We start from the raw sequence: 14,944 nt of genomic DNA, 5'->3' as shown, positions 1-14,944 counted from the left end.
AGCCTTTAATTTGTCTTTGGCAGTATGCTCGCTGTATAACTAACGACAAAGCGCTTTTTAATTATATATTGTGCAGCATAGCAAATCATATTGTATAGAAGCAGTCGGATTTATGATGGAGACTTTTATTTCATATCACTAGGCTGCTACTTTTAACGGTGTTGAGTTACAGCTTAGTGAAAGCAGCAAAAGCCCTTCAATTCAAAACAATGAAGAACTAAGAAAACGGGAAGAGACGAATGCCACATGAGTCTTGTAAAGTGTTTCGAACGATGAAGTTGTGCTGGAATAGCTCCTGGTGCAATTTGGTTGATCCAGCCACTAAATTGGCTTGTGCCGGTTCGTCCCTCCCAACCCGGTGCTAGGCAGCCATGCTTTCGAGGTCAGCACCAAACTCAAGAACAATAACCTATATTAGCGTAATGATATTAGGGAAATTTTTCTCCGATATTAAAATGTGTTCCATGCTAGTCAAATCTACTCAAATGGACTTGCTGTACTGCAAACGAATAGTTTGCAACCTCTTTTTTGTTCTAATATAACTATTGTGAGAAAAGAAATATTACTGCAAAAAAGAAATCGCCGTCATCGATTGTTAGTCCTTAAAATTCAATTGAAATATTACTTATGTTTAGTTGAGTGTGCATGTTTGATTTAAAAATAATCACGCAACACACAATAGTTTTCCACCCATTAATAGATATTCGCATTTAAAATTTCTCGCGCTTAGTATCATACAGGCGTATCTGCATTGATCGATTTCTCTTCGTCGATTTTCTCTTTGTTCTAGTACAGGGAATTCAATCGATTTAGGTAATAGTTTTCGATGTAATATGACGAAGGCCGATGAGTTCTTTCTACTGAATCGAAAAAAGCAGTCAAAAGCAGTCACCCGACCGAGTAATTAGCTAAAGAGAAAATCGATTAAGAGAAATCGATCATTGCAGTTACGTTCTTATGATACTAAACGCGAGATTTATCAAATTCAGATCTCGCGTTCAGTATCATAAGGGCGTAACTGCAATGATCGTTTTCTTTTCATCGATTTTATCATTAGCTAATTAATCTGCTCGATAGCTTTCTTTGACTGCTGTTTATGATTCATTAGAAAGTATTCATCGTCCTTTGTCGTTCTGCTTCGTGAAATGTTGCGAAAATCGATTATATTTCGTGCAGTAATCCAAAGAGAAATCGATCCCTGCAGATACGCCTGTATGATACTAAGTGCGAGAGATATCAGTTAACTTTATCGATATTTGAGGAGACTGACCTTAGCGTGCAGGCTGTCTGTAGAATTTAATTACCTTCCTCTTTAGATACCTTGGTTGAAAGCTCGGACAGCGCTAAAATTTTCCGTTGCGCTAGTACTAGTTAATCGAACTATATATGCAATCTGGTACTTCATCGAATATTCGAACCAACAACTAGTACATGCAAAAGCACAAACACGTTAGAAGATTTCTACTCATATTCATGTATGCGTTAAGTGAAATCAACACTCAGAAATAAATTGAGCCATTAATGTATGTTGTTATTTTTCATGCAAAATGCAGGTTTGCCTGAGTTCATTCACAAAATATCTTCTGCGAGAAGACATAGTCAACTTTATGCAATTTATTTTACCAACGACTATTGGAATAAATTCTTGTATTTTAGGTTTTAATTAGTCTATCATAACCAAGAACAGAACTAATCCCTAAGTGACAAGAGTGTCCGTTTCCGACGTTTTTTTTTGTTTATTGATCGCGTATATTAATCTTGTAATCGAGACCCAGATTCGGTTCCATTTCACTCTGCACCAGAATCCTCGTAAAAATTGTTCTTTCCTTGTAATATGCTACAGATGTACCAGCTACTAAAAACAGATTTGTTTCCTCATCTGACATATCAACTTTTCAATAATACGGCTGCTCTCTTGTATCTTTGGCAAATGATCCGTTCTATAGTATGGTCGTAGACAGACGTTCAAGTTAGACTCAGCCACTTGTGTAAAAACATGGCCGCCACAAATCGCCAAGTGGCAATAAGCTAACAGATGGCGTTAGTGGCGTATGCGTCCCGCCACCACCTCGATCACATTTCGTTGACAGTATGACACACAACCGCTCCCACAGCCGACGTGCTCAACGCTAAAAACTATGCACCTTTTTTTTGCGCTGGGTGGGCGATGTTCCCTTTTGGATCTAATTTCTCATGTAAAAGTTAATAAAATCCATTATAATTTTTACCACAAGTTGGCATTTAATTTACTCACAGATTCATACTAGCATAACACCCTTGAATGATCGCTACTCATGTAAAATAAATTGGTGTGAAAGTATCACAATTGTGTGAATCATTTTTAAAGTGATTGTTTTGATATTTTTGTTCAGTGGGTGGTGGACTGGGTGGTAAGCGAGAAGTAAAGCCACGTGCTTTTACGAACTATCATTGTACTGCAGCAATTTGCTCCCTAGGTGACACCACGGTAGAATTTACACAGGAATTTTGAATAAATTTGTTCCTGCTTAAACGTCTGTCTGCGGTATGGTTTTCTAAAAAAAACTGATCGTTTTCAAAGCTGTAAGAAAAAGAACATGAAATATTATAATCAATGAATTGAAATTTTCATGAACATCCGATTCTTCATTAATTGTCGGCTTCACCTAAGAAGCTCAAAGGGCCATTATGTACTTTTTGTTTGGACGAAGTTGACACTTTGACAACGATAAAGTCAAATATTGTAGCAACCCATGAATTAGTAATAAATTGTGCATTTAAATGCAATCAAATGCATCAAAATCTACAGGCCTCTGCACTGTTTTGATTTTGTATGGGATTTTGACTTTTACTGGCCTTGTTGTTTACAAATTTCACGAAAGAGTGAAAGGGAGAGGTACATTTTTGTGCAGAGCCCCACTGATACATCAAATACATCAAGAGTGTTCCAACCCGCATAACAAAATACAGTTTGTCTTACTTTAAGAACAATAAACATCTTGTAACGGGTACGGTTAATGTATCAGAAATAGTTGCTTTTATGTATAACCATATGGACTTCGAAGCTGTTCACCATTTCAAACAGTATGATTAACCCATACCTTTCAGTAACAATATATGATACTGCTCTGATATTGTTAAATTATATGGGAATGGATTCAAGCAAGATATGGTGAAAACATTACGCCACCATTCGGCAAATTGTTTTTGTTTTAATTTGTGCAACACACTCACACATTTGCATTTGACAATATTGAACTACATTTTAACAGTTCGACAAATAGTTACATTTTGTTGGTATTTGTGAGCGACAATCTAGCGTTGAGTGTAGAAAAAAAATCGCCGTCGAAGAAAAACAGTCAAGTTAAACTGAAATTATATTTACAAAACAGCAATTCACATAAAAAAATGACAACTGCGATCGACCCAGTAAGTACATTTATTTCGCCAATCTGTTGGATGTTTGGTTCAAACCCAATCCCCGTAGGAACTGCGCACCAAAATCGATGCCGCTTGCCGGATGGAGGAGGGATTCGCCAAACTGTACAACGAAAAAGTAGCCAAGAAGCGGCATCAGATGACCCGGCTCTACATGGACAACGGTTTGCTGGTGTGGAACGGAAATGGTGCCAACGGGAAGGACAACATCCAGAAGTACTTCCAGGAACTGCCCCGCTTCGAATACATTATGAACACCCTGGCTATAATTGAATCATCGCAGGGCTGGTAGCGGATCTAATTTTCTATTTTAATTCTTTAATTCGAGTCTTTTAAAAGTGCAAAATTAAATGCAAATTCCTGTGCTTTAATAATGTACAACTGAAGTCAGTTATTTTAGGAACTATGATGATTTGAGTAAATAGTTGATCAAGTTGAAGCATTATTTTTCTCTTCACGTATTAATTTGTTTCATAATTTCTTATTTAATGAATTCAATTCAAATATTTGATTCTTATGGTATAACACTTACATACCAGTATGGGATAGGGTAAAAATACAATAAAGCACCGTAATCCAATAATTATGCATACGTTATTTATTTCCCTTAGACACATATGGTTCAAAATTTATCAAAACTATTTGGCTTACATTAATTTTGCCAGAAAATGGACAGTATATCTACCTTTTGGGAAACTGTTGATGACAAATTTTGTTCGAGAAAATCGACGTTTTCAAATGGTTACATAACTTAACCGCCTATTCCCCACATTGTGATTTTCCTATTTACCGTTTGTCGAATAGTTAAAAACGTTTCGGGTATGGTGGATATATTGTTATTTTTCATTGTAACCAAAATGTTTCGGATATTGTTGCAAATTGTTGTGGACCTTTCGGGAAACTGTACTGATATAGTTCTTGTTTATGCGGGAACCTCACGAATGTTGTATAAAATAGAGCGAGCTCGATTGGGTACTTTGTCCCAATAAGCCAAATTTGGGCAGATGCAACTTTTCTTATGCTAAGGTTGAAGAAACCTGATTTTGCGTAGAATCCCCCCGACCCACTTCCCCCCATGGAACAGCATGACCTCTAGAGGGGGCTGTGGAAATTTATCTAAAATTGAGTAACAAGGCTCAACTACGAACGGCGTTGAAACAATCCAAAATCGACCGCCTTTTTAACGGTCAATTCCAAAATATTGTAGTTGGTCAATCCACCAACCGCAGCGCTCGCATCGTTTTTGTTCGCGTTTGACGTTTACACCAAAGACAAATTAAAGACCACCATGTCCCTTGCAGTTGCCCAAAATTTTATGGCTCATAAGGTAATCTAGAATGCCGTGAAAAGTGTACTGCGATCTGTCAAACTTGGGTACCTTTTGTACTACCGAGGGACGAAATGCAGTACTAGAAGTGGTACCCAATCTGAGCCCGAGTGTGACGGACCTGTTTACACACTACCGCCATTTGTTGGTCCATCGGCCAAACACAACGATTTTAGCATTGGGCGTACATGTTTTCTCGTCTACGTCTGTTTCTCTGTGCTTATTCTGTTTGGGCCGGCCCGTCCGAGAGACGATTGTTAGGCGAGCTTTGTTTGTAAATGACAGCCGTACACCCACCCCGGCTTTAGGTTAGTGTCATAAATTATGCGCGATATTAAATTCCTAAATGACCACCCCTAATAAATTCCTCCGAACTGTCAAAAATCTAGTACTTCCTCAAATTCCAATGTTTTCGTTTCTTCTCATCAGTGCTGCATGCAGAAATCGAACGGTGCGCGAGCGATCTCCGCGACGGCGTGTGAAATTTTTCCCCCAGGAAATTGTTCCATTTAAAATGAGTATTCAATTCTGATTACGTTTCCCAACCGGCTGAAACGCAACCAATCATCGATATATCGCACTGCATTAGCGAAAACAGTGGTGAAAATGGCAAACTGCCTGCGAAATTGTGCCGTCGTTACTTCGACCCGGTTCGCCAATCCGTTCGGAAGGATTTTCGTCACCGGACGATCACTTGCATCATCATCGGCGGTGGCTGCTGCTGTTCCAAATGTGGACTCATCGTACGGGAATACGACGGGGATCCGACCTCAGGTCCAACCGGTAAGATTTTGAAATTGTTTCGATGGATGGGTTTTAAAACATTGCATAACAAAGTTGTATCGAGTTTGGGGTGGCGCAGGGACGGGTGTAAACAGCTGACGTCTTAACCTCACTCAATGTAATGGATATTAGCCTAAACTAAAATTTTGATTGGCTTATTTAATTCTAAACATTTTTCTAATTTCAGCTGCGAATACCGCTGAATCGGTTTGGAAGCCTGGAAGACTCCATCCGGAACAATCCGGCAGCTTACACGCGATATTCAAGCCTTAATTCTCAATCGCCTGCGGATCGATTGCTGGCCGTTTCCAACGATCAAAATGTAAGATTCTAGACTTATTCCCTTGCAAGATGGGTTTTAGTAACATAGGATTGATTTCAGGACTCAACCCCTGCCAGCAGCAACAGCAACCAACCGTCGGAGGAGCAGCTTCACCGAGTGTACGATGTGCTGGCCAACACACTGCCGAAGCTGTTCATCCAACCGCTGGATTACTCGATCTACAATCCAAACCTAATTTTTGAAAATAACATCCGTGGCATGCGGACCGAGTAAGATGAAATGGAAATCTTTTGGAATCGTTGTACTGATGCCAGGGCTACTTCTTTCAGGGGTCTGTACCACTACGTTAAGCAGGTTGCACTGCTGCGAACCGTAGGGCATTTAAAGTTCGCCTATGTGACGCTCGAAATCCTGAAGATCACCAAACACCCGGAGGACAACACCATCAAGGTCCGGTGGAGGATAAAGGGAATCAGCGCGCTGAAGGTCATGTTCCAGTTCTGGAAGTACAAGCTGTGGAAACTGAAGGAAATTTTCGCCGATACGGAAGCGTGAGTAATCTTGAGCTGTTCTCTACCGAAATTTCTTTAGCAATTATCCACTGCTTTCGTTTCCAGCTGGTACGACGGTTTCTCCGTATTTCACGTCGGCCCCGACGGTCTTATTTATAAGCATGTAGCTGACAAGGTAAGGTTCACATTAATTTAGCGCCGAAAGCACCCCTCTTGATAAACGAATTCACTATTTCAGATAATGCCCGACGACGACAAGGTGGTAGAGCCCCCGAAGAATGTGATTTCGCCCAAGCTGGCGCTGTTCCTGGGACTGACGGCGGAAATCAGTCCCATCGTGGGCCAGCAATGCTAGGAATCGTTTGTTGGATGAGACGGATTCGCTTAATGTAGAATAGTTAGTAAAAGAGTTGACCAAAAAAATCAACCAACTAAGTCTCGTTAGGTTCTCTTGAGTCCAGGAGGGCTCGTAGCTTCTTTGGCCGGGAGGATTTTCATTGTAAATCGAATCCTGGTGAAGCTACGAGATGCTTTGTATAATAGAGGAGATGGGAATGAAAAGTCCTGCAAAGCGCCGGATGGAATGCAGGACTGCTTATGAAGAAGAAAATGAAGTTTATGTTGTCAGTTATTTAGATGAGAAAGTCCCTGCTTTTAATCATGTCTCTTAAATAATTAAGAGGAATTCACCGAATTCAATCACGCATTGGCTAAGACTGAATTCGCGTATCATTGATGCTATCGGAAGTGGGACGAAATTCAAAATGAATCTATCATTAATTTTATGAACAGAAAAGATGCATGACGTTGCGATTATTGCAGAGCTGTATCAACGATAACGGCAACTGGGTGCGGCGCAGATAGAATTGGGACGGCTACAATACATGGGTTCATACTACGACTGGCGTGAGGTGACAATTCTCGACTCGAGTGAAGTGACTAGCCGTGTAAATCAAATGGAGAGTCACTTCACTCGAGTCGACAATTGTCACCTCGCTATACGGCACCGACAATTGTCACCTCACGTCATTCATAGAATTAACCCAATTGTGATCGTCAAAATGTACGGTGTCCTGTGCAAGTTGTTAGGCATGTCCAAGAAGGAGAGTGGAGCAGTTCAAACAGATGGTGGATCAGTTAACCGGCAATTTGATCTGTCGAAGACCGATAATTATCGTGGGAAACTTCAATGCATTGACCAGTAAAACGATCGACGCAAAAGGATAAATTCTGCAGAAAGTTGGATGTACGACTGGGTAATAAAAGCACAAAAGTAACACATTTTGGATTATGAAGGAGTATATCATCCAGCAAACATGAACTAGAGCAGGGTTGCCCAACGTACGGCCCGCGACCTCATTTTGTGCGGCCCGCGAAGTGTTCGAAGTTTCTTCTCATATTTTGCCCGTTGAATATTCTACCAACCCGAAGCTAGAACCTACTAAGCCAATTCAATTTAGTTTCAACCTAATATTCTAGCTTAGTAAATTTTTAAATTGTTTAGTTTTTAACCCTCTTAGATATTTTATTTTATGAATGGTTAAAATTCTAAATCTCTGGGTGTTTCAACAATGTTTTTACCATGACTTCCTCCGACATTCATCCTTGACAGGATTATAAGAAAGGCAGGCTTTTTACAAAATCTTGAACAGGATTTTTTAAAAATTCTGGACACGACAGCCTTAACATTCGCAAGATTCTCACTGACTTTTTACCAGGATTCCATAGCCAGGATTATCAACGAGTTCAATTCATATTTTTTTAGAATACTGGGCAATATTACAACATAACGCTATGTAACATTTTGCCAGAACACTAAACGAATTTATAATAAAATTTTGAGCAGGTTTCTTTTTTGAAATACTTTTTACTATTTTCAAAAAATTCTAGGTGGCATTTCAAAATGCATGGAAGAATAGTAGTCGGAGAACTGTCAAAACGTATGGAAAATAATGAAAATCGTAAATTGCTTGCAATTAGGAAACTGAATCAAAAAAGTAGTGATTAGAAATCAAGTGTAAAGTGAATACATAACTTTTTGTGTTTAGTTCATCTTCCGTGGTGCTTTCTTTGCTTCAGGATTTCGTTTTTACTACCATTGAAACAGAGCCATCTATTGCCTTTTCAGTTTTGAATATCGCCCTATTGTGCTTATTCTGCGCGGCGTGTGAGGTGACACTAGTCGAATGAGGTGACAATTGTCGACTCGCTCCCGTTTGATTAACATTAGTCGTCTCACGTCACTCGCGGTAAGAGCGACTCGTCTCGACTCACACGCCGCGCAGAATAAACACGCAAATGGAGAGTCACTTCACTCGAGTCGAGAATTGTCACCTCGCTATTGACTGTTTAACGATAAACTTGCGACGATCGACGCGCCAACATAATTCATATAACGGAGGTTATTAGAACTAACTTGGAGGTGATGTTTTGGAGGTTATTTGGCAATTTAGAGGTTAAAATCACCTCCAAACACTAGCGATTTTGCGGTGGGATGTTGACGTTTGATCACGAATACGACACCGACAGTTGTCACCTCACGCTACTCATAGAATTAACCCAAAGGAACTATTCATTGACGCACATCGCCTGGAAAACGTTGTCGAGAATATCGACTGCTCTGAGCCACCATTGATGATGGTGATGGCTTGTGACGCCAGAATTCCGCCAAAACTGTAACCAAGGAGCAGGCGGTTTCCAGCTTACTACTGACCCAAGACGCTGAGCAGACCCAGACAACCAGAAATCGCATGAAAGTTCACGTTACAACTCGTTTATTCATACTAATTACATCAAACCCGCAAAACACTGTGGATAAAATCGTCAGATGAGTTTTCTCGCATAAAATACTTCTTTTCTGAGTTCATTTGTACATTTTGTTTCGTCCCGCACACTCGTACAAAGTAAGTCGAATCAATCCGTAGCAGCTGTCAAATCAACATTTGTTATCATAAGTTAAGTCGCATAAGATCACAGGTTAGTTCGGTAGAATATTTATACACTCGCATTGTATGCTATTATTCATCACATAATATATGCACGCATATCGCCTCCACTTTTGTACATAGAATGCCTTATGAGTGAAATTTTGCACATACAAAGCCTCCAGGTGATTTCGTTATGCGTACATTTTGGTTGTCTGGGGAGGAGGTAGGCTCAGAAAGCACGGACGATGATTGATAGAGAGGAGCGGTATACCGAGAATCTAGGCGGCTCACATTCAAACGGGAGATCAAGCTTAGTAAGTCAAATTGCTCGAACTAGATATGCCAAGGTGCGGACACTAATCCCCGGAGTAATGTGTATCAAGCTGGGAGTCCTTCGGGAAGAAGGTGATCGTGGGGTAAGGTTGTTGAAATAAAACTACGCAAAACACAAGGCTATTCCTCCATACCGCAGGCTACTGACTGTTATCGCTACCAGCCAGCTTCTCTCTTTTATTTCATGTCTGGGTAAAGATATCTACAATTCATTCACTTAAAATACTACCTCTACAATTCTTACGCACCGAGATCTCCACTGCAAGGTGTGTGATGTATCTGTTCTCCAACACTCCTCCTCATCACACAACCTTCAAATCGCCATCTGCCAGCCGAGCTCTCTTGTCCACTAAGCTCCTCCTGGCCCCGAGCTCCAGCTACCGAACTCCTCCTAGTCGAGCTTCTCCTGGCCGGCTGCACCATCGTCCTCTTGGTCAACCGCGCCATCCTACAAGCTCCTCCTGACTCTCGAGTTCCTCTAGCTCTTCCAAGCTCGTCGTCCGATCAGCCAGCATCCGCACCTTTTGCCTCGTCCTCGGCATCTTGGCCTCCAACTCTTGGGCACCTCGTCCAAGCCACCTCCCGTCCAGACTCCACCTTCCGTCCAGGCTCTACCTCCTCACCGAGATTCTGCCTCCTCGTCTAGGCCATGACTCCTCGTCCAGGTGCTTCCTCGTGGTCCCTCATTGAAGCCGCCTCAGCATCCTCCAGGCGTTCCTGGGCCCATAACCTGTTGAAATGACAACGACTACAAAAAACAAGGCTCTTCTGCTCGAAACCGCAGGCTACTGACTGATATCGCTACCAGCCAGCTCCTTTCTTTTATTTCATGTCTGGGTAAAGATATCTACAATTCATTCACTTAAAATACTACCTCTACAATTCTTACCCATCGACATCTCCACTGCAAGGTGTGTGATGTACCTGCTCTCCAACGAAAGTGACCGGATATATTTTGCAGAAAAGCGGGACAAAATTCCACATATTCATAAAACAGAGATCCCTTCATGTACGTAGGGCAAACGCTCCCTTAGTGGAGGTAGCTCCAATAGTGGAGGTAGTGTGTTTTAGCATGTTTCGCACTAATAAATGATTATGTGATATTTTTCTATGATGTAAGATGTGAGAATGATGCGAGTAATCGAATAATATCCATGATTTTTAACCGAAAAACAATTTAAAACAATTATTTTGCTTAATTTTTTTGCTCCTTTGCACCTATAGTGGTGCATCAGTACCCATAGTGGAGGGTCCCGTAAGAAATCAATGGTTTGCGCCACTAAAGGAACCATTCTTAAAACATACCTCCACTAAAGGAACAGTGTTCCTATTATTGGTGCAAGGCTTTTTGCGGTGAAATTTTAAATGAATCGTGATTTTTATACATTTGAGAGATAGGAGGATTTGAGATCTATCGATTGATACATTAAAATCATATATTTCATGGTTTTATCACCATGTTTTAGCAGTTTTCCCTTAGGTGCACCACTAATGGTACACTTGCCCTATATACAACTGTTTTACAGTTTTACATGTCATGAAGGGCAACACTTTTGAGCAACTATACAAAAAATGATTGCAACTTATATTTTCCTAGAAGCTATTAACTCAATCATGCTAGTCATATTCATTGGGGGCCTTTCTTAGCCGAGTGGTTAGAGTCCGCGGCTACAAAGCAAAGCTATGCTGAAGGTGTCTGGGTTCAATTCCCGGTCGGTCCAGGATCTTTCCGTAATGGAAATTTCCTTGACTTCCCTGGGCATAGAGTATACTGCCACACGATATACGAATGCGAAAATGGCAACTTTGGCAAAGAAAGCTCTCAGTTAATAACTGTGGAAGTGCTCATAAGAACACTAAGCTGAGAAGCAGGCTCTTTCCCAGTGGGGACGTTAAAGCCAAGAAGAAGAAGAATACTCAGTAAAAGCGAGGCAGGACTAACAGTTACCATTTTTTGGGTTTATGTAGGTAAGCTATCAACTGATTCCAAAAAAATGTAGCTCTGGACTGGAAATTGTAATAAAACAACAAACAGTCTAAAAACCGAAAAATAAATAAAATAAGGCCTGATCTTCAGAAGGGCTGTCCAAAGTTATTACTAGTTATTCAACTTAAAGCCTATGTTTCAATCTGTTGATTTTTAAATTGTTTTTACGTCTTTTAAAGTTTTCTGGATTTAAGAATTCACTAAAATCAAATTAATGTTGAAAATGTGTCTCTGTTTTTTATTTGCGTTCTAGAAATGCTGAGCAAGACTATCAGAATTTTACAGAATATAAGGACAAAGATTCCGGAGAGAATATTTTCAAGAGAAAGACTCTTGAATTCAAATGAAATTCTGATACAGTTCTAACTTCGTTTCTGACCGCAGTGTTTGATTGTTGGATAGATTTTTGAATAAATATCTTGGCGCGATTCTGATAGATTCATTATTATTATTGTAAGGAAGTAATGAATACTATCTATCCATTGAAATTCGTAACTTAGGACACAAATCTTAAGAAGGATTTAAACATAGTTTTAAATGTATTGTATACAAATTAAGTAAAGTGACTAATTAAATGCAAAGAAACGATCAGAAATTCACATTTCTATTAAATTCTCTCTCTGAGCTAGAAATTGAACGAAATCTGATGCTAGAGTAATTATGATAGGGTGCAGAGCTACTTGGGCACTTCCATGATTCACTTTGGCATGGGGGCAAATATATGCTCAGTAGCTAGTAGCTAGATTTCTTCGGTTTGTGTGAGCATCATTCACTGCAATACTGGGAAAATTGCAGTTCTCACTGATCAATGCTTAATACGATGGATACTAGCACATCACACAGTTAGAAAAAATCACCGACGTCGGTAGTTCGTTTACCGAAATCTCAACAGCTGAACGGTCGGTAATCCTGTCGGTAAACGAAAAATTTACCGAAAGGACTGTAATTTATACCCGGCAGATGAGCTGTCAAAACTACCGGTAGATCGGTAGTGCTTACCGAAGTTCCGCAGCTACTCTGTAATGGTATTTACCAAAGCTTCGGTTGTTTTGGATGGAGGAAGCGAAATTGCAAATATTTTTGCTATGTAAAAAGTCAATGCGTACTCGTATTTTTAAAACAAACATTTATTTATATGGCATAAGTAGTCTCCTCAGGTTGAAGAACCTAACCAGCCTGGTGGTTAGTTCACTCACCAACTTAAAGTTAGAGGTGCAGTGTCATGTTTAAAATCACCAATATATCAGTAAAACGATAAGAACTTTCGCTTCAAGCCGTTGCATTTTTTTCCAAATCGTCACAAATGTGTTCCATAATTACTCCAAAATTCGACATGTTCTGCACCATCATTGAATGCTGCTGACTCCAGGCGCATGATTGGAGGGTCCAGTTTCGTCGGTTTTTGCTCCTTTGCCTCCTAAAATATATAGTAAATATATTCACTATAAATCTTGCTCAGATGTTAGTCAAAAAAGAAATTACAAACCTGTAATGTTACCTCACAATCACTTCTTTCAAGCAAAGGTATGAGAACTTTTCGCAAAAACTAACGTGATGGAACTGGTCTACGTATTAATTCGCGGTTTATTCACAAGAGTCGATTGAAAATGCCATTATGGCGGATTTGACGTTTCTTGTACCAAGTTACCGACTACGGTATTCATTACCGACAGTTCAGCTAAATATTTCACCGAAGTCAGCATTTGTGCTTGTTTAACGATTAATCGGTAAATATCTTCACCGATATCGTTAATTTTGAATCAACTCACCGAAGTTCAGTGATTTTCATCACAGATTTCAGTAATCGAGCCGGAATGTACCGAAACGTCTGTAACTTTTTTGATCACCGATCATTTTCGGTAATTTCAATTACCGAACTCATAGAGTCTGTTTAAGTGTGTGCTCGCAATCACTTGTCCACTTAAACACTACGTTGTTCTTTAACAAGTTATTTAAGGGATACAGCAGGGTGCTTAGGTTCTCAAAGAACCTTCCGTAGTAATTGATCATGCCGACAAACGATCGGACCTCATCCTTCGTTTTAGGTCTACGCATCTCCTGAATTGCTTCCACCTTTTTCTTCATTTTATGTATGCCTTCTCGATCGATCTCGTACCCGCAATATTCGATCTTATCCGCAAAGAAGACGCACTTTCCTTGATTCACACGAATTCCGTAGTAGCTCAATCGACGTAGAACCTCATCCAAACGACGCAGGTGGATCTCATCGTTTGGACCAGTAATCTTGATGTCGTCCAGAAATACCGAAACTCCAGGAATGTCTTGTAGAATGATTTCTATCTAACGCTGCCATATAGCGGGGGCAGATGCAATGCCGTACATCAGACGATTTGGACGGTATAGCCCTCGATGGGTACTGAGAGTTAGTATTTCACGGTCTTCAGGTGCAACCTCTAGCTGTAAGTACGCCTGTACTAAATCGATTTTGGAGAATTTGTCACCCCCGGAGAGTGAAGAAAACAGTTCATCCACGGTGGGTAGCGGATGCCGATCAACCATCAGCAGCGGATTAACGGTTTGTTGGTAGTCGCCGCAGATACGCACACGATTCTCCGATTTCTTTACTGGGACGATTGGAATTGCCCATTCACTTTGATCGACTTTCGAAAGCACCCCTTGAGCTACCAACTTATCTAATTCGTCCTCCACAACCTTCTTCATATTAAACGGTACCTTCCGGGCCTTCAAGAAGACAGGTTTTGCATTGGGCTTCAGCCGCAAATTAGCTTGCACCGAGGCAATCCTTCCAATTGAATCGCCAAACACATTGCGGTACTTAGCAAATAAACTTTGCAATACCGCGGAACGATCAGCACTTGCAATTGAATTGACACAACTTGATTGCAGAACTTTGTTCCAATCAACGGCCAATGCTTACAGCCACTCTAGACCCAGCAACGGATGTTTAGTGGAACGCACGACGTACAAAGGCAAAACCTTCTTGGTACCCTGATAATCCACCTCTGCATCGAAGTATCCCAGTACATCAATGTTGGCGTTACAGTAACTGACCAACTTCAAAGAACAATTTCGCAGCGGAATATTCTTGAAGTGCTTCCCATAACATTCTGCATTCACAATGCTTACGGGACAACCCGTGTCTAATTCCAGACGCACTGGAACACCGTTCACAACAACTGTCGCCCACATTTTCGCATCATCAGGTCGACTGGCAACCATGCAAATTTCGTCCACAGCAATGTTGTCAATACTTTCTTCTTCGCATTGCTCCTCGACGTGGTGTGCCCTCGCTGGCGCTGATTTCAGACCGGATGGTCCAGACTCCGATCTCTTCCCTGCAGCCTTCTTCATGCATACTCTCTCCAAATGGCCTTTTAACTTGCAGTACGAGCA

The 14,944-nt window shown here is 40.7% G+C and overlaps 2 protein-coding genes across 2 annotated transcripts; both read left to right on the top strand.

Annotated features, from left to right (window-relative positions):
- Positions 1-3,278: 3,278 nt before the first annotated feature.
- Positions 3,279-3,862, top strand: LOC110677779 (NTF2-related export protein-like). The gene is made up of 2 exons (XM_021849221.1): positions 3,279-3,408; positions 3,467-3,862. Exons 1-2 carry the CDS (start codon positions 3,388-3,390, stop codon positions 3,707-3,709), a joined length of 264 nt encoding a protein of 87 aa, XP_021704913.1. The 5' UTR covers positions 3,279-3,387; the 3' UTR covers positions 3,710-3,862.
- Positions 3,863-5,161: 1,299 nt separating this feature from the next.
- Positions 5,162-6,936, top strand: LOC5569936 (uncharacterized protein C6orf136 homolog). The gene is made up of 6 exons (XM_001658778.2): positions 5,162-5,527; positions 5,715-5,849; positions 5,910-6,079; positions 6,140-6,361; positions 6,428-6,497; positions 6,561-6,936. Exons 1-6 carry the CDS (start codon positions 5,351-5,353, stop codon positions 6,675-6,677), a joined length of 891 nt encoding a protein of 296 aa, XP_001658828.2. The 5' UTR covers positions 5,162-5,350; the 3' UTR covers positions 6,678-6,936.
- Positions 6,937-14,944: the final 8,008 nt, after the last annotated feature.

The sequence above is a fragment of the Aedes aegypti genome, chromosome 1, assembly GCF_002204515.2.
Source record: "Aedes aegypti strain LVP_AGWG chromosome 1, AaegL5.0 Primary Assembly, whole genome shotgun sequence".
NCBI lineage: Eukaryota > Metazoa > Arthropoda > Insecta > Diptera > Culicidae > Aedes > Aedes aegypti.
The sequence above is the reverse complement of the archived record's forward strand: the minus strand, read 5'-3'. Positions and strand labels throughout refer to the sequence as shown.

Coding starts and splice junctions, on each gene's coding strand:
- LOC110677779 (XM_021849221.1), top strand. CDS start 3,388: ATGACAACTGCGATCGACCCA. Junction 3,409..3,466: donor TGACAACTGCGATCGACCCA/GTAAGTACATTT, acceptor CAATCCCCGTAG/GAACTGCGCACCAAAATCGA.
- LOC5569936 (XM_001658778.2), top strand. CDS start 5,351: ATGGCAAACTGCCTGCGAAATTGTGCCGTCGTTACTTCGACCCGGTTC. Junction 5,528..5,714: donor TCCGACCTCAGGTCCAACCG/GTAAGATTTTGA, acceptor TTCTAATTTCAG/CTGCGAATACCGCTGAATCG. Junction 6,080..6,139: donor ATCCGTGGCATGCGGACCGA/GTAAGATGAAAT, acceptor TACTTCTTTCAG/GGGTCTGTACCACTACGTTA.